Source organism: Pelophylax lessonae (assembly GCF_965119305.1).
Source record: "Pelophylax lessonae genome assembly, chromosome: 4".
Taxonomy (NCBI): Eukaryota; Metazoa; Chordata; class Amphibia; order Anura; family Ranidae; genus Pelophylax; species Pelophylax lessonae.
In genome coordinates this window covers 142365835-142389726 of record NC_138771.1, presented here as the reverse complement: position 1 = coordinate 142389726, position 23892 = coordinate 142365835, and the positions used below count along the sequence as shown (strand labels likewise).

Here is a 23892-nt window from a genome sequence, read left to right as displayed (position 1 = left end):
GACCTGCCTGTGTTCCTATCCTGCTGGTTCCTGTGTAAGCTGCTATAGCTACTGGTCTTCGAGCCTGACTCCAGACCGTGACACTGATACAGAATTACGTTTAGTCCACAAACCTTTCTCCTGATGTATACAACAACCATTGTGACAGACCCAACCAGGACAGGGGCTTTTGGAGAGGACTAGGGGCAAGCCTCCTTCCCACTGATTATGGCCCATAGAGAGAGCATATCATTCTCTAATGTAATGATGGGCTCAGGCATGTTCGGATCGTACCCTCCAGGAAGCCATCACTGCACACTGCCAATCTTAGAGAGCATGTGTATGTGCAGCTGCGGGCCAGGAAATGCCTCATTGTCTAAGATTGGTGGTGTGCAGTGATGGCTTCCTGGCGGGTATGATCCAAACATGCCTGAACCCATCCCTACTCAAAGGAAGGATAACCACCACTTAATAGATGCTGAGAGCAAGGCTTGGATTACTTCTCTAAATAAGGACCATAAAGCTTCCCTTCTGAAGTGGATGTAAAGAGGAAACACATAGTTAGTGAGGTTGAAAAAAAGACATCAGTCCATCCAGTTCAACCTATGATGTGTGTGTGTGTTTGCTATTAACCGTACATTGTATACCCCTGTATGTTGTGGTCTTTAAGGTGTCCATCTAATAGTTTTTTGAAACTATCAATGCTCCCTGCTGATACGACTGCTTGTGGAAGAGAATTCCACATCCTTACCGCTCTTACAGTGAAGAACCCCTTACGCACTTTAAGGTTAAAGCGCGTTTCCTCAAGTTTTAGTGAGTGGCCACGTGTCTTATTGTATCTCCTCTCTCTGAATAGTTTGTTCCTTATGCTCGGGTCGCCAGTACAGTATTTGTACATTGATATCATATCCCCCCTCAATCTTCTCTTCTCCAGAGAGAATAGGTTCAGTGCTTGTAGTCTTTCCTCATAGCTGCTGTCCTCCATTCCCCTAATTATTTTTGTTGCCCTTCTCTGGACTTTCTCCAGTTCCAGCACATCCTTCCTGAGGACCGGTGCCCAGAACTGGACAGCATACTCCAGATGTGGCCGGACCAGAGTCTTGTAGAGTGGGAGAATAATCTCTTTATTTCTGGAGTGAATCCCCTTTTTTATACAACCCAGTATTCTGTTGGCTTTGCTTGCGGCGGCTTGGCATTGCATGCCACTGCCAAGCCTGTTGTCTACCAGTACCCCCAAGTCCTTTTCCATCCTAGACTCACCCAGAGGTTCCCCCCCCTAGTGAGTAGCTTGCTTTCTGGTTTCTGGCCCCCAAGTGCATTACAAGGTAATATTAATCTTGTACAGGTCAATGGTTAGAGTGGCCCTCCTGCAGACTGGGTTGAAGAGGCTTCTTCACTTGGGACAGAAATATTTAACAACAATATCCCTCAAGGGATCTGTGAATAAATTAATTCCGCCTTTGCAGACTGTTGGAACATTGTAGGGGTTTGTCTCAGACTATTGTAGACTGGTGCCACAAAGTCTGAGAGGAGGTGGGATCCCTGATCAAAGAACAGTATGGGCACCTAGGTTTGTTTAAGTGACTAGTTAATTAGCTCATGTTAATTAAATCACTGTCAGCTATTAGTTGGTAGGTGTGGATTAGCATTATGTTTATGTTGGCTATACCTTAGCTCTCATAATTATATTCCCGTTTATAGTTTGTATTGTTAGAGTAATATGGTCAAGAGGGGAATGTCCTCCTGTGGGGTATAACGTACGTGTCCGAGTTTCAATAAACAGTCATTCCTTTGGATCTAGTCCAACATCTTGTCTGTGTACGATTCTTGGGGTAAAAAGGGCTGGTATTAGTGCCCGGTCTGCTCAGAACGGTTTGGAGGGGAGGAGGCCCTATTTGGCGGAAGCACCTAAGTGGGGTGCCAAGCATTCCATCACAGCTATATTTATAAAAGGACAGTAAAATGCACTGAGCAGAAAAACAAAGCAATGTAGATTTTATTACATGTTAGAAGATTAAGCTGGACATATACGGTTTGAGTTTTGTTTAGTTCCTGATGAACTAGACAAAATTTTGTTTCTTGGTGGCCCTGTCCACCCTCTCCCATTTGACATCATTTGTAAAATCAAAGGATCCAGGCAGAAAACGGTCTGACCAACAGAGGCTGCATCCAAATCCAGCAGGGAATCCATCCATCCGTGTTTTATAGCATAGCTGGAGGATTCTGCAGGCTGCGCAAAAAATCTCAGTGTATGGCCAGCCTTGATGAACAATAGTGAACGATAGCAATCTTCGGACTAAAGCTCATCATACACTAGTAGAATTCAGTTCAAAAATGTCATTTTAGGAATGTTAGTTGAACTTTCGAATTGTTAATTGAATATAATTGAAAATTTGAAGGAGCAGTAAGGAAATTTTTTCTCAAACAAATTTCCAACAGTAAATGCGGTTTTAGTTTGGAAAAGTCCATTCACTCAAAAATCAAATGTTGAATGAAAATTCAAATGAAATTGCTTACAAACGTTTGTTCCAAAATCTACTAATGAATGGCCAGCTTACAGTAATGCTTAATGCTGATGTCAGATTTGCGATTTTGCTGCTGGAGACAAATCACAGACATGGTTGCTAAAGAGATAAATTAAGTGTTCCGTGTAATTTAATATAATTCTAACAACTTCTTCAATCCCTGCTTCATACTTATCTTCTGTGAACAACGCGTGATGCACACACCTTTACCACTAGCAGCTCACCTTATGTTTTGACCTATTGAAATCGGGTCAAAATGTGCCTGTCCCTTTAACACAGGGGTAGGCAACCTTAAAGAGGTTGAGATCAACCTGAAAAACATGGGAGAATTCAAAGATCATCAGGTACAGTGTAGCCTCCTCAAACTCAATTTAAACCTCTAATTGTTGTACTACCATGTCACAATCGCGTGCATTGCACGGCAATCATGGGTTTAAATCAGGTGGTGAGGAGGCAACATATCGCCTCCTCAATACCTGTCAAACACACCTGGATTGCCTGCTGCACTTGTGAATGAGCCCTTTGTTGCAGTCTGCAGGAGCACCCTTAGGGTTAGTTCACACATAAAGTTGGGGGGGGGGGGGTGGTAAACCCTGCGGTTGCGTTTACCGCTCCCATTCCTACACCCTTTAGCTGCTGAGGCAGCAACCAAAGGTACACATGCTGTAGAAGGAATAAAACCCTCTGCTGCCAATCACAACCTTTTCAAGTAAATGGGGCCATTCTGCAAGCGTCTTGCAACTGCATGCTTCTGCGAGGTCCAAAGGGGTTAAAGCAGGTGGTGAGAAAGCATCACACTGCCTGTTTTAACCCCCTGTTTGCCGTACTGCACAAGGTTGCAAGGAACTTGCAGAGTGGCTTCATTTACTTGAATGGGTCATGCTTGGCAGGTGCTACACCCACCAACCATGACAGGGTTTATAACTCCTGCTGCGCTATGTGTACACTTCTGGCCAGTGCAGCTAAAAGTGCGGTTGGGGCAGGGGTGGTAAAAACACATCTTAACAATGGGGCTTGATCAACCCCCAAACTGCAAATTAACCCTTACTGCTCTGAACCCCCTAGAAGGCTGCTTTCACACTGATCTGCTGCAGTTTACCTGCACCGCGGGTGCAGCGCATCTTCGACCTTCCTGGGTAAGCTGTGCTTTGCCATAGACTTCTATCATATCCTTGAGGTGTGGTACACTTTCTGAGAGCGCACCAACACTCATGCATTCAGAAAGTGCACAAAACCTGCAGGATATAACTGAAGTCTATGGTTAAGCGCAGCAAACCCACAGGAAAGCTGCAGGTACACTGCCCTGCACCCGCAGTGTGGGTAAACTGCAACACATCATGAAAGCAGCCCTATACTATTCCATTGCTTCACACTGACCTGAAGATCTCTTCTTTCCTGCTGTTGGCACCACTCTGGAGACCGCTACCAGGGATAAGAGGTGGAGTGTATTTGGTATTGCATGATACAGGAGCCAGCATTACAGAGGAGGCATCGGCTTATGTGGATTTTGCTCCCTACTACAGCTCCAACTTTACAAGTAGTCCCTCTGCATTGCACTGTATGATGCTCTGGGATGGCAGGTCATGAAGCCCAGACTGCAATCTACCAGTCACCTGTCCGGGATCTAGGAATAACGTGCCATAGTGTGACATGAAGCTTAGATCGATCCTAAGGATTACTCCACATTTCCACACACTACATCACCAACTTCACTCCTTGCGCATTACACTGACTGATGAAGCCATGTTACTGTGGCATAAAGCATAAGGGACGTAGCCAGTGACGTAATATGCAATCCTAGGAAGTAGGGAGGAAGGCAACCCTGCTCGATGCCGACATCTGAACAGAGCAACCTCCAACACTTAAAAGGAGTTGTAAAGTCTTAAGGTTTTTCACCTTAATGCATTCTAGTCCTATACTCCAGCCCCTAGCATCTGCAGGAATACCTTCCAGAAGGGGAGACCCATGCTTACTTTCAAACCCTATGTGTGTGGACCGAGGGAGAAAGACAGATCTTCCAGGAACAGGAAGTGTGACAAATATTTAACAGATCTCTAAGCATGCACCCCCCCCCCCCCCCCCAAGCCTACTGATTGGCTAGATAAAGAGAACTCTCTAGCACACCTTGCTGGACTCAAAGTGGCAAAGAAAATAGACCTCATTCACTAGGATTCTTAGCAACTTCTGTGTGCTGAGGTGTAAAATCCCAGACGTCTTCTGGTGCCCCGGGAGCCACACAGCCTTCAAAGCAAGTGAAGGACTGTGCACTGATGGCTTTTACACCACTGTTTCACCCATGCATGTGCATACAATGCTTCTCCTTACCAATTGTCATGTTCGTGAAGAAGTGCCTTACTTGCATGTGCATAGTAAAAGCTGATGCAGAAGCCATTTTTGTTTACATGACCATGAATGCATACAACTATTCATTCTATGTTTAGAGATTACTTCAGCTTAGATACCGATAAGCTGAGTGCAGCCCATTGCTTCTTACAGAATCCTTAAAAAAATAAAAGGGAATGAAGCTTGGTTGCAGCTGCCCCCCAGACCCCCCATTATTCTTACCTGAATCAGAACGTTCCAGCGACGAGCATGAGCCCAGCAGCCACTGTCTCGAGTCCTCATTGAATAGACTGATAACACTGATTGCTCCGCTTCTGTCAATCAAATCCAGTGATACGAGAGCAGGGGATGGAGCCGAGTCCTGCTATCTGTGTCAATGGACGCAGCAGCGGGACTCGTGAATGTGCCCGCACGGGTGTCGCCATGGAAAGTGGCTCTTTGTGGGGGCACCCGATAAAGAGGAGGAGCCAAGAGCGCCGACAGGGCACCCCAGAAAAGGAGGATCGAGGCTGCTCAGTGCAAAACCCTTACACAGAGCAGGTAAGTATAAAAAAAAAAAAAAAAAACGAACCTTTACAATCACTTTAAGATGACAGTAAAAGGGTTTCCATATGCCAATGGCCCTATGAATACAGACGGCAGCCTCCATCCACATTGCCTCTATTGGTGTTTAAGGAAAAGTGAATGCCATTTTTCTGTTGTGCACATGATCAAGTGAATGCATCTTTTATTATTAATTGTAAATACATTTTTAAATTACAGAAAGCACTATGATGGCTTAAACTTTTGTCTTTGAGCACTGTTTTGGAAATGATTGAATTTTAATTACATCATATAATCCAATGGAACTGTGACCGAATGTGGAGATTGACAATCGCTAGTGGCAACGTCGCCCATTTGACATTAGCCTAAGGCTGGCCATTATTATAAATTCTTCTTGTACAATTTTCCTTTAGATTTACCAAAACCATATAATTTGAGGTCAAGCCTAAACACTTTCAACTTGTATACAGTCAGGCAGGACCTTGCACTACATAGTTGAAAGTAAATCTAAAGGAAATTGAATAAGAAAATTGTAAAATGTGTGGCCAGCCTGAGGGCTGCTGTATGTTGCTCTTTAACTTAATAATCAGGTCTGCACATATATACTAAAACAAGCTAAAACCAGCTGTGTGCTCAATAGCCTAGTTATCAGCATTAGGATTTGAGGCACCTTTTGCTCACCTTGGTGTATGCTCTGGTGTTCTTGGAACATACTTTGCTCCAGAAAACTCTCACCACATGATGGGCCCATGTGAGGCTCTTCTGCAGTGCCTGCATTACTGGTCAATGTATCTCTATCTTTAGAGTCCACTTCAGCATCTGGCTCCAGGAACGTCCTTAGGGTTGTGTGTTTTCTCTGGTGTGCGACTAGCTGTGATGCTTCAGGAAAGCTCTTCTGGAATGATTTTTGCCTCCTGTGAACATTCTGGTGCTGAAATAAGCTTGAGTAGCGGCTAAAGCATTTGCCACAGTCAGGGCAAATGTTTAGAATTTTTGGAGAATGAGTTCTCAGATGTCTGACCATAGAAGACTTGAGGCCGAACCTTTTCCCGCACTGCGCACACATGAAGCGTTTCTCTCCAGTGTGGACTCTCTGATGGACAAGAAGGGAAGACTTCCGGGTGAAACTTTTCCCGCACTCAGCACACACAACGCGTCTCTCTATACTGTTCACATTCCCCTCAGCGTGATTATATTCATCTTCTAACTGACCAGAGCCATTAGTCCTAACCAGCTGAGAGGATGTATCTGAATCTGACTTGTGGCCAACAGAGCTGCCATTTGTGAGTCCATAAACGCTGACAGCAGGCAACAAAGGCTTGGCTGAAAAATAAAATTCAAATGCACTATTAGAAATCCCATGTTTAAGATCTTTATAAAAAATAATTCTATATTTTAAAGCAAACGTGTCTTGTGGCCCTGCAGCCTACGTGTAAATTTGCAAATGTGTGCAAACTAAACCCCTGGTTTTAAAGTAAAGTGTCAAACGGGACAATTCGGTTTGTTGCAGGCTGGACGGTAAGTGAGCTTGGAATTTTTCTTTGTTGTTTCTTGACATGAGTCGCCCTTCATTGTGCTCCTTGCTGTAAAGACCAGTTACGGGCTGGGATGGTTGCCGTTTGTTTGTACCGTCTTGTATACCACCACAAATACCCTTGTGAAAATGTTTCATGCATCCAGCCTAATCACTTAATATGCAAAAACAGCGCCCAACCTCTATCAGGGGGAATAAAAAAAAAAAATTCTCTAACAGCACTTTTCTGGCACTATGGCTTTTTAAAATGGCCTGTGCTAAATTTAAAAAGCAAACTGGTTGGCGAGTTGAGCTGGGAATTTTTCTGGTTTTGTCCCACATGTGTTGGCTTTCTATGTGCTCCTTCATGTGAAAGCCAATTATAGGTGGGGGCAGTAGCTGAAACTAACCAGGGCGCTCCAGGCGAAACTGGAGGACTGGGAAGTAGGCACTGTCAGAGAAAGCCGGATGAGTCCGCCGCCTTCTGATTTGAATGGGTCCGCCCCCATCAGTTTGAAGGGAGCAAGAGAGCTGGTTCGTCATGGAGGCCAGCTTGTATTGCTCCTGGATGTAATTAGTAAGGAATTGGGATGGCGGTGGGAGGACTTTTCCTCCTGGGTTGAATCTTGCAAAAGGCTTCTCCCCAGTTGAAGGCAGGCTCTCCCTAAGCTGTCTACGTTCCAAGCCTCCTGGTAGGTAAGGGCTACACTGGGTCTGGCCAGGGGCTGGGCCCGAAAAAGCATGTGGTGTATGTGCCCCTGGGGTGGCAGCCCAGGGGTGCCTCAATTCTCACTGGTGAGGGGCAGCTCACCTGAGTTTTTTGGCACCTTGGTCACTGCACCATCACACTTTTTCTGCACCTGCCTCTTGGGATGGGCCTTTTGACCAGCACCAGAGGAATTTTTTATTCCTGGCCGGGGGGCCTATCAAGGTCTTGCACTTTGACACTACCCAGCACTTCTCCACTTCCCTTTTCCCCTCTCTGTTTTTCTTTGTTGTGTGTTCACATTTGTCCCTTTTTGGTTGTATTGTCACTGGCACGACAAGTATGGCGTAGGTCCTCGGGCCTGCCCTGAACATCTTGGGAGGGGGTGGATATGGCCTTCTGGCTTAGTTCACCCTCTCTCATGGGGTCTCCCTTCGGGGGAGCCCCACCAAGTACTTGGGGTGGGCTGTTTCGGCAGTCCCCCTGGAGAACGGGGTCTGCCTGGCTTCAGCTGGGCGGGCCATAGTGAGTACCTCAGGCCCAGTCAGGAGCTTTGCGCCCCGGGGGATCAGGGTTAAGGCCCTTCCTCTTCGGAGGAGGGCTATGTGTACACCTTGTGCACTTTTTATGTGTCTCACGTTTTGCATGTGCGCACTTTTTTATGCACCGGGTGTAAGTTTTTGAGTGTGTTTCACACACCATGGGCTTTAAAAAAAAAAAAAAAAAAACTGCACCATATTACACCCGTAACGTGAAAACAATAAAGTTAGCCTTCAAGGGCTCCTTGACTCCAGACAGCCATGCTGACTACGTGGCTGCTGGTGTGTGCTGGCAGAAAGCTTGTCAATGCGCCAATACTAAGCATAGCACCATTTATCATTTTTTGTGCAAACTTCATTGAAATGTCAAGATGAAATTTCATAAAGTGCTTTTTACATAGTGACATTGGAATGCAGTAGTTTGCATTGCAATCAGCTGCATACGTTTTTTTTTTTTTGCAGTGCACACCACTGGCACTATAGGAAACAGGGGGCTTTTAACTTGTCCTGCACTGGGACTGTGCTTGGCAGACCTGCCTTCAGCAGTCCCAGCATGCCTGGCATGGACCAGTCCTAACAAAATTGGAGTTTGTTACTTGTTGGATGTGTAACTATAATCCCATTTATTTCTGATAGGAAGTGACTTTTCAGCCAATATACTTTTCCTCACCGATGTGTCTCCCCCGGTGTCTGATAAGGGAATTGCTCTTTCTAAAGCCTTTCTTGCACACATTGGCTTCCTCTACTCTGCGGAGGATGGGGACATACTCCACAGCTTTAGAACTCTTTTCACTATGTCCCTTTCTTTCATGTATCCTCTGATGGACCACAAGTTCTGATGTTTGAACAAAACTCTTCCCGCGCTCATGGCATTTATATTGTCTCTCTCCTTTATGGACTTTCTGGTGCCGAAAAAAGCTGGAATAGCGGGGGAAGCACTTGCCACAATCTGGACATATGAAATTCCCAGTCTTTGGGATGTGGATTCTCAGGTGTCTGACCATGGAAGACTTGAGACCAAACTTCTTCCCACACTGTGTACACATGAAGCGTTTCTCCCCTGTGTGGACTCTCTGATGGACAATAAGAGAAGATTTCCGGGTGAAGCTTTTCCCGCACTGAGTACAGATATATCTCTTCTGACCATTGTGGTTCTCTTTCTCCAGGTCGGTTTTATGATCACCATTTTCCACCTTTTCATTCATTTCTGCCTGTATACCACAGTTCTACGTGTACTAGTATTGAGGGATGTTTCACTTTCTGTTCCTCTAACCATGCTATGCTCTTGCATGTCATAATCAAATCCAGACGTATACCAAGGATTTTCTTCTACTGAAAAAGATTAATAAAACAATGAACTATTAAATATTACTGGTAGAGCAGGACATAATATACCAAGCAATATAGGAGTGAGTAGAGTTTTCTCAGAAAAACCCACAAGTTTCTGACCCGAGGGGCCAGGGCAAGGGGTGGGCAGAAGGGACAACTGCCTTGGGTGCAGTAGTGGTGGTGGGGTAATGCCCCCCCCCCCCCCAACCACATGTTCCAGATCAGTGGCTGTGAACTCTTTACTGGTAGGCTTTAACGCATATATGCAGCCATATGTAGCTTCTTTCTGTGCTGAGAGTGCACGCGCTGCGCGCTCCCAGCACAGAGATCAGAGGGTACCGGAAAGCTCCTGAAGCATACTTGCGATTGGGAGCTTTCCGATAATGTGACTGCTGTGACAGCCAATGTAATCGGAATGCCCACCTCCCGCCATTTAAAACCTCTTAAAGGGCCAGGGCAAGGCAGCGGGAAGAGGTTAGACTGTTGGATCCCCTTTATAGAAAAGGTATAAAAAGGTCAACTAACTCTGTACACCCCCCCCCCCCCCCAGTCCCTGCTGTACTTACCTGAGCTGTCAGTGCCCATGCAGCCGCTCCACAGTTTGAAATCCTGACTCTTCAATGTACAGCACTTCTAGCGGATCAGAGCGATTCTGATTGGTCAGCACCGTCTCTGATCAATTACAGAAGTAGTGTAGAAAGAAAAGTGAGAAGAGCCAGGATTACAAATCACCCGACCGCTGGACACTGACAGGTGAGCATTTTTCGGAAAAGGTAAACTAACCCTTTTAATTCCTGAAGGCAAAGCATTAGCACGACAGCCAGGAAATTAGCATTGTGAAAAGGAGACAAAAGGAGCAATGGCAGAATACATCTTCCTCAGGATGTCAAATCCAGATAAAAGATTCTTCCTTCTGGAGAGAACCTGCTTATTTCATGGGCTGGTGACTACAGAGGAAGTGTGGGGAAATGTCCCCAATGGAAACACCACAAGAAGAATATGGCAGTGGCCCATCCATAAACAGACTGTAAAATAAAGCATTATAAGAATCTGCCCATCATGTCCTGGTGACCACAGAGAGAGAGGGGGGGGATGTCCCCAATGGGGACACCACAAGAAGAATATGGCAGTGGCCCATAAATAAACACAGACTGTAAAATAAAGTGTTTTAAGGATCTGCCCATCATGTCCTTGTGACCACAGGGGGGAATGTCCCCAATGGGGACACAACAAGAAAAATATGGTGTTCTATCAGAATATTGCTACCTATCAAATTCTGCAACCGGAAGTGACGCTTGGATGATAACTTACTGAGCATGTGCCATGCGTTCCAACATGGCCGCTATGCTTTCCAATAGGTTTTCTAATGTGACAACACGAAGCAGAGGCGGACATCTTCTTACACGCAAGTCTTGAATTTTACATTTATTTTAGCAGTAAACTCACCTTATATACTGAAATAGAACCACGACCGAGTGAAATAGTCTATTTCACTATATATTCAGTTTGTCGCTGAGCAGTGCAGGGTGTACCAAGATGGCCGTTGCCACCTTCCACCTGCAGGTTTCTTCCTATATTTACTAGAATAGAATAATAGAAATGTAATACTGTGATTCAGTATATAAGGGGAGTTTACTGCTAAAATAAATGTAAAACTCAAGACTTGCGTGGGTGTAAGAAGATGTCTGCCGCTGCTCCGTGTTTGGTCAAATTAGGAAACCTATTGGAATGCATGGCACATGCGTTCCAAGTTGTTCTAGTCCGTACGTCACTCCTGGTTGCAGAATCTGATTGGTAGCGCTATTCTGATAGAACATATGGTAGTGGCCCATCCATAAACACAGGCTGTAACATTATAGGGATCTGTCCATCATGTCCTGGTGACCACAAAGGAAGGGGGGGGGGGAAATGTCCCCTAATGGGGACACCACAAGAAAAATATGGCAGTGGCCCATCCATAAACACAGGCTGTAGTATAAAGCATTATAGGCTACCTGCCCATCATGTCCTGGTGACTACATAGGAAGTGTGTGTGGGGGGGAGGATCTCCCCAGTGATAACATAAAAAGCAGCCAGTGGTCCATCCTACAACACAGACTGTAATATAAAGCTATGAACACATTGTAAAGCTGCGTAGTCATGGAGATGTGATGAACACAGCACACCAATCATTCATACACACATAGATAGAGACACTCACATAGCAACACAGCTCACCGCTCCGCCTCCTCACCCTGGCGCGTCACACCTTCTATATCCGGTGTTCATGGAGGAACCGTGAGGGTTTCTGGGAGTTGTAGTTCAGGCGGACCTGTACACCGCACGGGGTGGGGGTTACGGGAACACTGTGATACTACAACACCCAGCAAACACTGAAGACCACCACAGCCGCCTCTTCTATAAACAGCAGCGCAGGCTTGTCATGAGGCGGAACTGCCGATAGATGTCGCACTCTGCTAATAAATGACCTGATATGACTAGCACCAGACAACAGCAGCGGGTGGGGTGTGTCTTATAGCGTGTTTCGGGATTGGCCCATATTTGTATCCAATCAGCGTGCGGCAGGAAGACTGAGCGGAAGTGTGACTTTGTTTACAGGTGTCACTGTCACGGAGGATGTTTGCGATGAATGTCCGGAGAGCGGCTCCGTGGGGGATCGGGGCTGTGCTCCGCCAGGTCAGATATAAAGTATAGTCTCACCTTAGCTGTGTCTGTCCTCCAGGTGTAGAAGAGGTGACCCCACACATCCATACAAGTATATGACAGGCCAGTCCTAGCTATGGGTAAAGGGGGGGGGGGGGGGGAATGGTTAATAGAACACAGCTGATAAGATTTGATTCTTTGTGTCCCATTAAGGAGATGTCCCCACTTCCTGAAATTCCCCAAAGGGGATCCACCCATACCAGTATCCCCATAGAAGGATTTCACCTCCATTACTGCTACAGTGACAACTGACAATTCTGGATCTTCCCTCACTTTGGGCTCATTCACACACTGCTGCCCCCCTGAAAAACAGGACGGATCGCTTTTTAAAGGGCATTGTACAGGGGGAGGGGAGATATTTTCCATCTTCACTGACTGTTTTAACCCTAAAAATGCCCACCCACTGAGTGCGGTGGTGCCATGGCCCCATCCGCTGCAATGGGTCGAGTTTCCTGGCGGTGTGCTGAATGCGACATGCCGCTTTCTTTTTTGGCCATGAAACAAAGCCTTGCATCCGCACAACAGACATATCTCTAAGCAGTTACAATGGTAAAACCACAGCTCAGTCGCCTGCGTTTACCACCCAAGTTTGAACCGTGTCTTGGCTGCTTTCACACCTGGGCAATATTTAAACATGCAACAAAACACAGAAATTATTATACAGGACTTATATAGTGCCAACAGTTTGTACAGCGCATTACAACATGAGAGCAGACCGTACAGTTACAATACAATTTAATACAGAAAGAATCAGAGGGCCCTGCTCAGTAGAGCTTCTAGAGAACAATCTAGAATTCATAAATATGCCTTTTGTAAGCGCCTTGCAATTGCGGATCACACTTGTGGTGCCGTTCATTGGTAATGGTGCATGAAGCGCGGGTAGCGAAATAAAAAATGCGGCAAAATGCTCGCTGAAAAAACATCTGATGCTCCACAACCGACAAGGTACTTTGGGCATTTGTCACCTAGGGCATGAAAAATACAGAAAAACCTGAGCGGGAATACATGATCCCGCTACACTCCGGTGTGAGTGGGTCCTAACCGCTGGCTGTGTGAAGGAGCTCTTCTAGCACTGGGGACCCCCGGCCTTCAGGACACACTGATAAAGTGAATTGTGCTGATGGCGCCTTCACAGTAACATGTGTGCACTCTGCTGTGTGATGTGCAGGGGCAGTGAGGGGTGCTGGGACGCATTGTTACAATTCATCACACAGTTTACTGTTTTTTTTTTCTCTTTTTATTCTTTAACCACCTCAATACTGGGCACTTAAACCCCCTTCCTTCCCAGACCAATTTTCAGCTTTCGGTGCTCTCGCACTTTGAATCACAATTACTCAGTCATGCTACATTGTACCCAAATGAATTTTTTATCATTTTGTTCCCACAAATAGAGCTTTCTTTTGGTGGTATTTATTCACCGCTGGATTTTTTATTTTTTGTGATATAAGCGAAAAAATAGCGAAAAAAAAAAAAAAATTATATTTTCTATTGTCTGTTTTAAAAGAAATCCAATAAAATCAAATTTTGTCATAAATTTAGGCCAAAATGTATTCTGCTACATGTCTTTGGTAAAAAAAATCCTGATAAGTGTATGAAAATAGGTTTTTGTGAAAGTTAGAGCGCCCTCAAGCTAGGCTACGTATCATTGAAAATTTAACAGTACTGATGTACTGACTACCTATCTCATTTCTTCAGGCCCTAAAATGTCAGGAGAGTACAAATACCCCCCAAATTACCACTTTTTGTAAAGAGGACAGTCCAAGGTATTTAGTAAGAGGCATAGTGAGTTTTTTGAAGTTGCAATTTTTTGGCCACAATAGTTTTGGTAATGAAGATTTTTTTTTTTTTTTTTTTTCCCCACAAAATTGTTAAATTAACAAGGTATTTCTCACACATGACATACATAAACTTGCAAATACACCCCAAAATATATTCTGCTACTCCTCCTGAGTATGGCGATACTACATGTGTGAGACTTTTCCACAGCCTGGCCACATACAGAAGCCCAACATTCAAGTAGCACGGTCAGGCGTTCGAAAGCCATAAATTACACATTTCATTTCCTAACAACCTATCACATTTTTGAAGGCCCTGGAGCACCAGAACAATGGAATTACCCACAAAATGACCCAATTTTGGAAAGAAAACACCCCAATGTATATTCTATGAGGCATAATAAGTCTTTTGAAGATGTAATTTTTTTTCACAAGTTTTTGGAAAATGTGGGAAAAAATAAAAACGTATTTTTTTTTACACAAAGTTGTCAATTTATAAGATATTTCTAATACATAGCATGTACATAGCAAAAATTACACCCCAAAATGCATTCTGCTACTCGTCCCGAGTATGACGATACCACATGTGTGAGACTTTTCCACAGCCTGGCCACATACAGAGGTCCAACATCCAAGTTGCACAGTCAGGCGTTCTAAAGGCATAAATTACACATTTCATTTCCTGAGTACCTATCACATTTTTGAAGGCCCTGGAGCACCAAGACAATGGAACTACCCACAAAATGACCCCATTTTGGAAAGAAAACACCCCAATGTATATTCTATGAGGCATTATGAGTCTTTTGAAGATGTCATTTTTTTCCACAAGTTTTTGGAAAATGTGGAAAAAATAAAAACGTATTTTTTTTTTTTTACACAAAGTTGTCAATTTCTAAGATATTTCTAATACAAAGCATGTACATAGCAAAAATTACACCCCAAAATGCATTCTGCTACTCGTCCTGAGTATGGCGATACCACATGTGTGACACTTTTCCACAGCCTGGCCACATACAGAGGCCCAACATCCAAGTAGCACAGTCAGGCTTCTAACACATAGCATGTACAGATCAAGAATTACAACCCAAAAGGGTAAAAAATAATGATTACCTGTGGTTTTAGCAGGCACGAATACGGTCCCAGCACAGGAAAAGCATTGGTCCAGGCAGCCAATGGAGAAGTTCAGGAATTTTCCAGGCAGCAGGCAGGGATATTCCAAAGTATTGGTCCTGGCAGTAGTTCAGTTAGCAGGCATAGTCATGGCCAGTTCAGGTGGCAGGCATAGGCATGGCCAGTTCAGGTGGCAGCAGGCAGCACTATAAGGCTTGGGGGCCTTGGTCAGGTAAGACCTGAGGACAGGGGTAGAGGCTTCTCCCACCCAAATCTCTTTGAAGCCTCCGAGATCCAGACCCTAATCCGAGAAAACAAAAACATGGAGAAAAAAAAGTTTTCTCCACTCGTAATTCTATTCTGGATCCCCTCACCTGTGTGAGACCCCTGTGTTGAATAGTACAGTGGCAGAGCAAATAATCAGTTCCAGGAGGCAGGCAAAAAGAATGGTCATTCAACAGTCCGGGTCATACACAAAAATAGCAGAAACTGGAAAAATATCTTCACATCATAGTCGATAAACAGTCCGGGTCATACACAGAAATAGCAGATAGTGGAAACTGGGAAAATGTCTTTACTAATAGTGTACTGAAGTGTGATAAACACGATAGCACCCTACAATACAGAGGCCTGGCTGGGAGGGACATTGGGGACAGTAGTATCTGGTGTCCCGGCGAATTCCTCTACTTGAACATACACGACATTTTTTTTGGTGTCTGCGGCCTGTGCGGGTAGGAGGGAGGATATCCGGGAAGTGCCTTTCATGAAGTCTGGCTAATCCATCAGAGCGAATTTGTTCGGGGGGGTGGCCATGGGGATAGAGAAGGGCCATGATAACGTCCTCTTGATATTTTAAATAGGTTAGGGATCCTTGGGTACACTTGGAAAAAATGACATAGGAATTGAACAGGGCTACCTGAATGATATAAATGGCTACTTTTTTATACCAGAACAGTGATCTCCTGGTGGCCAAGTAGGGCTGCATCAGCTGGTAGCTCATATCCACCCCCCCATGAATAGGTTATAGTCATGGATGCATTTTGGCTTCTGGATGGGACCTCGTCTTGTCTGAAGTTCCACCAGGGTGTCCTCATGTATTGTGGAAAGGATGTAGACGTCCCTTTTATCTTTCCACTTCAGCGCTAGTACCTCTTCATTGCGCATACTGGCTTTTTCCCCCCGATTTAATCTTTGGCTGATCAATCTCTGTGGGAAGCCCTTGCGGTTGGACCGTGCTGTCCCGCAGGCCACAGTGTTTTTTAGGTATAGATGGCGGAAAAGTGGGAGACTTGTATAAAAATTGTCAACATATAGGTGGTAACCCTTCCCAAGCAGTGGTTCAATCAGCTGCCAGACAATTTTGCCACTTGTCCCGATATAGGTAGGGCACCCAGGGGGGTTTATCTGACTGTCCTTTCCCTCATAAATTTTGAAATCAAAAATGTAGCCCGTGGCCCTGTCGCATACTTTGTAAAACTTTACCCCATATCTGGCACGTTTACTTGGGAGGTATTGTTTTATCCCAAGCCTTCCGGTGAAGTGGACTAGGGATTCATCCACACAAATGTTTTTATCAGGGGTAAACATTTGCTTGAAGCTGGAGCAAAGAAAATTGATTAGGGGCCGAATTTTGAATAATTTATCATAATTTGGATGATTTCGGGGGAGGCACTGGGCATTGTCGTTGAAATGTAAAAATCGCATTATCATTTCATAACGGTGTCTGGGCATCAAAGAGGAGTAGACTGGCATATGATGGCAAGGTACGGTAGACCAGTAGGAGTGGAGTTCATTTTTTTTTTTGTCAGACCCATGTTGAGGGTCAGTCCAAGGAAAAGTTTAAATTCTTCCATGGTGAGGGGTTTCCAAACAAAGGGGCGGGCATAGGATGAATCCGGATTGCTGGCAATATGTTGGCTGGCGTACAGATTACACTGCTCCACGATGTAGTTCAGCAGATCATTTGTGAAAAACAAATTAAAATAATAAAGTGGGGTTACATTATCCGATTGGATTTGAGGGCCTGGCTGTGCTGTAAAAGGGGGAATTACAGGTTCTGCTGAAGTATCGGGCAGCCATGTCGGATATAACAGAACATCCGGAAGGCTAGTATGGGCCCTGCCTCGTTGTGGGTGGGACGCCCCGTTACCAGCAGCTGGCCTGTCATGCAGGGATGATGCCCTGTTTGCGTGGAGTGCTGCACTGCTGGTGGATGCCTGCGGAGTTGTTGCGCGGCTGGTGGATGCCTGCGGAGTTGTTGCGCGGCTGGTGGATGCCTGCGGAGTTGTTGCGCGGCTGGTGGATGCCTGCGGAGTTGTTGCGCTGCTGGTGGAAGCCTGCGCCTGCTCAAATCTCCTGATCCTCTTTGTAAGGATTCTGTCATCCTCCGTTTCCATTTCTGAGCCACTGCTTTCTACTGGCTCATACTCGCTATCCGAGTCTGACGGAGAGAGTTCCCCGGTACTCTCATCCGACATACTCGGAATAATTTGGACAGCCTCTTCACCGCTATAAAATTTTTTCGCCATGTGGACAGATGATTTCTGGGACAGGTGTTGAAGTGAGATGCGGCAGATGTTCACTGGGACAGGTGCGTCAGATCACGGACAGGTGTAGCAGATCAGGTGACGATGTGCGTGGGATGATCCAAGGACAGATGTGTCAGATCAGACAGGTGTAGCAGATCAGGTGACGATGTGCGCGGGATGATCCACGGACAGATGTGTCAGATCAGACAGGTGTAGCAGATCAGGTGACGGTGTGCGCGGGATGATCCACGGATAGATGTGCGCCTGATGATTTTTATATTGGTGTTTTGGGGACACTGTGTTTGGGGACACTAACAGGGTGATCAGTGTGTAAATAGCAAAAAAATGCTTAAAACTCACTGATTCCCTGGCTGCAGCACAGATTGTCTCTTCTTCTCCTCACTGACAGGATCTGTGTGAGGAAAAGAAGAGATCAAAGCCGTTACAACGGCTGTATTTACATTACATGACAGCTGTGATTGGACACAGCTGTCATGTGATCAGGAGGGCCAATCACAGGGCCCTCCTGCCGAATGTTGTTGCCGTGTGTCCGAGCGACACAGGCACATCGAGATCGCGCCGATGCGCGTGCCCGCGGCGGCGCGATCTCTCTCCTTCTGAAGGACGTTCCGGAACGTCCATTCAGAAGGACGAGACTCCCGCCCGGCCGTATATGTACTATGGCCGGGTGGGAGGTGGTTAAAGTGTTACTAAACCCACAACAGTAAAATGAGCCTGTATATGCAGATTGATTTGAGCACAGGTATATCTTATTTCAGAGCACTAATAGGGACACAGAGAACAATAAAAAACTTAACAGGGGCTCTAACCATTCCGTTTTCTATTCAAAACTAACACAAAGTGTCTGCCTTTAGATACAGTTTATCACACTGAATGTAATAAACTGTTCTGCTAAAGCATTAGTTGTAAGCCAGTAATAAAATGGATGTGGAACTCGATATTTGTTTTTGCTTTGTAATCCCTTCCACCTCCTGTATTTAGGACTGATTCACACCAGATAAAGTCCAGTGTATTTTTTTATTCTGTATCAAAAATGCATTGGCTGTGTTTACCATGGGTTCCAATGGCCCTAGTACACACCAGTGCAGTGCGTTCCAGTGCAGTTGACAAAAGTAGAACATGCTGCATTTTTTTCTGTGTGGAACACAGCTAAATGCATCAAAAAAGCATTGGAACGCAAATGCAAATAATAGGGGCATCAAAACACACAGAAAACGTACCACCACGCATCAAAACACACCATAAACTCACATGCAGAAACGCATCCAGAAAGCTTTAATTGTGGTGTGACCGTGTGAACCGGTCCTAAAAATAGAAAAAAAGGCCCAAGCCTTACAAATCCTCTCCACACTCCATGCTCCCCCCTCCAATCAGAACTCTGCCCATAACCTTTTAGTCAGGCCTATCATTTACACACCCCGGGGGGCTCATTATTCAGCAGTATAGGACCTGGGGGATGGTGGCGGGGGGGGGGAACACTTACAGCTGGAGTTCCACTTTAATATTCAATAAACAATTATAAAAGAAAACATTGTAAGCAATCTTATAAACATGAAGATGTGGTCATATGAGTTCTCTAATTACCCTGTTATCTCATATGTATGCAGCATTATGGCAGAAAAGTTTTTTAAAATCCAAAAGCATATTGTGATTTTGTAATGCTGATAAATAAAAGTACAAAGTTCCCTGATAATACGCAGTCACAGATTTCATACTTCAGATATCAGCTAGATCTTAACTAATGATAAGCAATGTGTGTTGACAGGTCAGTTCATTGCCTGTATACTCCTTCCCTTCGGAGGTGAAGGTTGTTGAGGTTGGACCTCGGGATGGATTACAGAATGAGAAGGTAAGCCGACCATTAGGCTGCATTCACACTTGAGCCTTCAATCATTTTACAGGCCTAATTATTTAGCTTGAGCATTTTTGTAAGGCCTCATGCACACATGAAGTTTAAAAAACAGCAGCTCTGCTGTCAGGTAAAAGCGGTGCTAAAAACACGCTTTTAGCCACATTTTTTGAAAAATATTAATGAGCATTTGTGCGTTTTTGAGCGTCAGTGTTTTTACCAAAAAAGAAAAACACTCCTCGTATTTTACACTATCCTATAAAATGTAAAACGCTAAACGTGTTTTGGCACGTTTTTACAGCCAAACAGCCAAGTTCTATTTTTTAATAATAGAGTGTCTTAACCGCTAGCAGGCCGATGTGTATTCAATAGACAAAAATTGGGTAAGAACCCACTAATAGTTCTATAAAGGGGCAGACCGCGATCTCTCCTCAGATATCTTTATTAACAATCAATATACAAAATTATGGGCAAAAGGTTGGTGACAGAAAAACAATTAAAATTCACAATGTTGTCATTAAAGCGGAGCTCCACCCAAAAGGGAAAACTCTGCTTATCTGCCTCCTTTCCCCCTCTGCTGCCACATTTGGCACCTTTCAGGGGAGGGGGGGGCTCTGTGGGAACGGGTACCTGGTTTTGATAGGTACCTGTTCCCACTTCCGGGTGATCGCCACAGTGAGGTCCTCCGGAAGTTCTGCCCCCTCCTCTTTCCCCCGCCGCCAGGTCATTATCAAAGCACAGTGTGCTTCGCGCATGCGCAGTAGGGAACCAGCTGTGAAGCCGCAAGGCTTCGCTGTCGGTCTCCCTTACAAACAATGGCGACGGCAGCACCCGAGAGCCTATGGAAAAAAAATTGGCTGGGATGAAGACACGGCTGGATTCTTGGATGAGTAAGTGTCCTAAAAATGAGAGTGTGTGTTGTTGTGCCTAATGTCCCTAGTAGTGTCCGTGAAAGAATTGTGTTCTAAAGTGCAAAGTCTAAAATCTTCCTCCTTAGTGTCCTTGGTAAATAGTAATACACAAATATAAGTGGGTGATATATATAAAAGTCAATATCATAAAATCAAACACTGGTTCCTAGGTAAACGCGAATATAGTGATTATAAGGCTTCTTTCAGACGGCCGCTCCGCTGCTTTAGTCCGCTGTGGGACTTTTTTTTTTTTTTTTTTTCACGGAGCGGATGACTTGTGTCATCCGCTCCGTGTGCCCGCATATCATCCCATCTGTTTGCGGATGATATGCGGACATAATGTAAGTCTATGGACATTGCGGATGTCAGCGGATGACACCACTGACATCTGATTTTCCTTCCTTTCCGTTTTTTACACGGATGAAAAAATAGGGTTCTGTTCCGTTCCAAAAAACGGAACAGAACTGAAAGGAGGAAAATTGGATGTCAGCGGATGGTATTCCGCTGACATCCGCAGTGCCATTCACTTACATTAAAGTCCGCAAATCATCCGCAAAAAAATAGGATGATTTGCGGACACACGGTGCGGCCGTGTGAAAGGACCCTTAATGTGAAACACAATATGTACTGTGAAAAAAAAAATAATAATAATTGCAACTTAATGGCATAATCGCAAAATCACAATATCGCCATATACTCGCATAAGCTAATAAAATCCTTAAAAATGAAATATGTATTTGCAATTCACCCCCCGTGGACTCATCCACACCATCACTCAGATTAATAAAGTGACCAGCTGAAACTGTACAGTGATAGAATAGGTACTAAGGGTCAGAGTGACAACCCGGGAAAATACCCTATTGTTGTGTTTGCCAATGCACGGCCATACGCATCAATCGGTTGCATCCAGGCTCACTATTTAACCCATAACAATAAATCAAACACTGAATGGTATACTTTAGATATCAATCAAGTTGTAGTTAATCCTATGTAGCTAAGAGCAACAAAGTCCTAATGCAGAGATCCACAACTGACAGTTCAAATGATCTGATGCACGGAGTCAGGTAGTGTACTGAATGTAGCACAGTATGTCGGTCAGTAGGGCAGACCAATGATGGCCAACATTAATGGCAATGGTATGATCATATTATGGCTCGGCAATACGAAGTGTCTACATCATTAGTGATGACATATCCTGTATTGGCTGAGTACAAAACCCAGCAAGGAATGATAGTCATATCAATCACTATGTGGGTTGCAGGCACATACCAGTTGATAGTCATGAATAATAGACACAGGCAATGAATCCACTTGAGTGAGTGACTGCCAGCCTGGAACATCTATCTGTGCAAAGAGTATTCAGCTGGCTGCCTATGATGTATATTGCCGAGCCATAATATGATCATTCCATTGCCATTACTGTTGGCCATCAATGGTCTGCCATACTGACTGACATACTGGGCTACATTCAGTACACTACCTGACTCCATGCATCAGATTATTTGAACTGTCAGTTTTGGATCCCTGCATTAGCACTTTGTTGCTCTTAGCTACATAGGATGAACTACAGGTTGTATATCAAGCATCTTATGTTGCATTTGCGCTGACATTCTCAGAGGACATTTGGAGGGAACCCACTTGATTAATATCTAAAGTGTACCATTCAGTGTTGGATTTATTGTTATGGGTTAGATTGTGAGCCTTGATGCAACCCATTGATGCGTATGGCTGTGCATGGACAAACACAACAATAGGGTATTTTCCCAGGTTTATTAATCTGAGTGATGGGGGTGGGGGGTAGTGTTGACAATATTGTAAATTAGATTTGTTGTTGTGTCACCAACCTTTTGCACATGATGTTTGTTATATTGAATGTTAATAAAGATATTTTAGGAGAGATTCCAGTCTGCCCCTTTATAGAACTATTATTGGGTTCTTTCCCAATTTTTATTGTCCACTTTTCATCATGTCCTAGGGGCATCACCTACATATTGATATGTGTGTCGGTACTACTCTGTGGCTGGCCCTACATATTCTGGACCTACCTGGATCCAACTGCTTTTTTAAGTTTTTTACGTAGATCTGTATTCAAATTGATTTGGATTGATGAGGTGTCAAGCAAGAATATGTAATTGTCCTCAAAGCCAAATAAAAGAATAAGTGGGTCATATGGTGGTAGAGGGTGAGTAACGGACAGTATTTACAACCTCAGCTGGTTCCAAAAGCTTATGATGGGATGGCAGATCCATAAACAGTGAGTTAAAAAAGGTTTTGCTTGACCACTTTTTGGGCAAGAAGAGTTGGTGAGGCCTGTGCAAGAGGCCTTGTTAATAAAGGAGGGCACATATGCACCATGGAGTAGTTTAAATTGGGTTTCTCTCCACATTTATTTGATCACAGCAGAGACTATGTTGTAGTATATTCTGTCCACGAGGTTGACTGTAGGAAAGTCTTTGGCCCATTAGATTGTAGGTTTCAACGAACTGTGAAGGCGCTGGTCAGTGTCCTTGTAGTGCATTGATTCTTCCTGCAATTCAATAATTATCTGCCCGTACTAGAGGTATGGGCATACAACTGTATTGAGTGTCTTCAGGAGCTTGACATTGCGCCTGTGATCTGCTGATCGTGGGTGAAATGCTCTGCAGGCCCCTAAGAAAAAAATAATAAATGCACATTTTCTTTTTACCTGCAAAATCAAGTCAAGTTAGCCTTTAAAAAGGTTCAAAGGGTTTTTTCAGGAACAAAGAAGGCAGGTTTTCTCACTGCCAGGATTGTGAGTGCCAAAATAACAATAAAGTATTTAAAAGTATATAGGGGCTTTTTAAACAACCAATAGATTTTTTGCCCAAATGTTAGCTTTAAATGTTCTTGTAGCCGGAATATTTCACAGCATTCAGTTTGTTTAAGCTCCTATCCTTGTATGTCTTGTAGACTAATGTACCAACAGAAGTGAAAATCAACCTCATTAACATGCTATCCGAATCTGGGTTGAAATCAATTGAAGCAACAAGCTTTGTATCTCCAAAATGGGTTCCTCAGGTATGTACCTTTTATTGAGATGTGGAGTGACAGAGGAACATTCTCAAACCAATAATTTTGCAAGTCTCCCTCACCAAATTGCATCATATTTGTTTAAAGAGAATGTGAATATAGTGGTTTTGTACATATGTTCTTTCTTTAGGCATTATGGACAGAATGAAGTCTGTTAAAAAAACAACTATTGCATATGCTGATCAATTTTTCTATCCAGCCAGCAGGTGGAACTCTAGTCTACGTTTCATGTATTCAGCTATTTAATTTCAGCTTTGTTTAAAAAAAAAGCACAATGTTTACAGAATTCTTCCCAGCAGTGACCAATCCCTTATCAGACTGCTCAGTAGAGGGAGCCTTGAATCAGACAAATTGAACTTCATAGCTAGCTTTATTGTGATGTCTCTTTAGCTTTTCCCAAGTGCTTTGAGATTTTATTGCCATGCATTTTGTGAAACAAAAGTTGCATATATGATAAAAAAAAAAAA

General features: G+C 44.2%; 2 protein-coding genes across 2 annotated transcripts in view; one reads left to right on the top strand and one right to left on the bottom strand.

The window, feature by feature from the left end:
• Window positions 1–11827, bottom strand: part of LOC309553832 (uncharacterized protein) — a 29972-nt gene extending 18145 nt beyond the window's left edge. Inside the window, exons 1-3 of the mRNA XM_082255287.1 lie at window positions 11678–11827; window positions 8819–9480; window positions 6072–6713 (exon numbers count right to left, since the gene is read on the bottom strand). Of these exons, the coding sequence (XP_082111413.1) occupies window positions 6072–6713; window positions 8819–9353 (1177 nt within the window). The 5' untranslated portion in view covers window positions 9354–9480; window positions 11678–11827. The remainder of the gene's footprint in view (window positions 1–6071; window positions 6714–8818; window positions 9481–11677) is intronic.
• A 171-nt stretch (window positions 11828–11998) lies between these two features.
• The window catches only part of LOC309552079 (hydroxymethylglutaryl-CoA lyase, mitochondrial-like), a 35175-nt gene continuing 23281 nt past the window's right edge, over window positions 11999–23892 (top strand). The window contains exons 1-3 of the mRNA XM_082252853.1: window positions 11999–12153; window positions 19380–19463; window positions 23306–23413. Coding sequence (XP_082108979.1) covers window positions 12094–12153; window positions 19380–19463; window positions 23306–23413 — 252 coding nt within the window. The 5' untranslated portion in view covers window positions 11999–12093. The remainder of the gene's footprint in view (window positions 12154–19379; window positions 19464–23305; window positions 23414–23892) is intronic.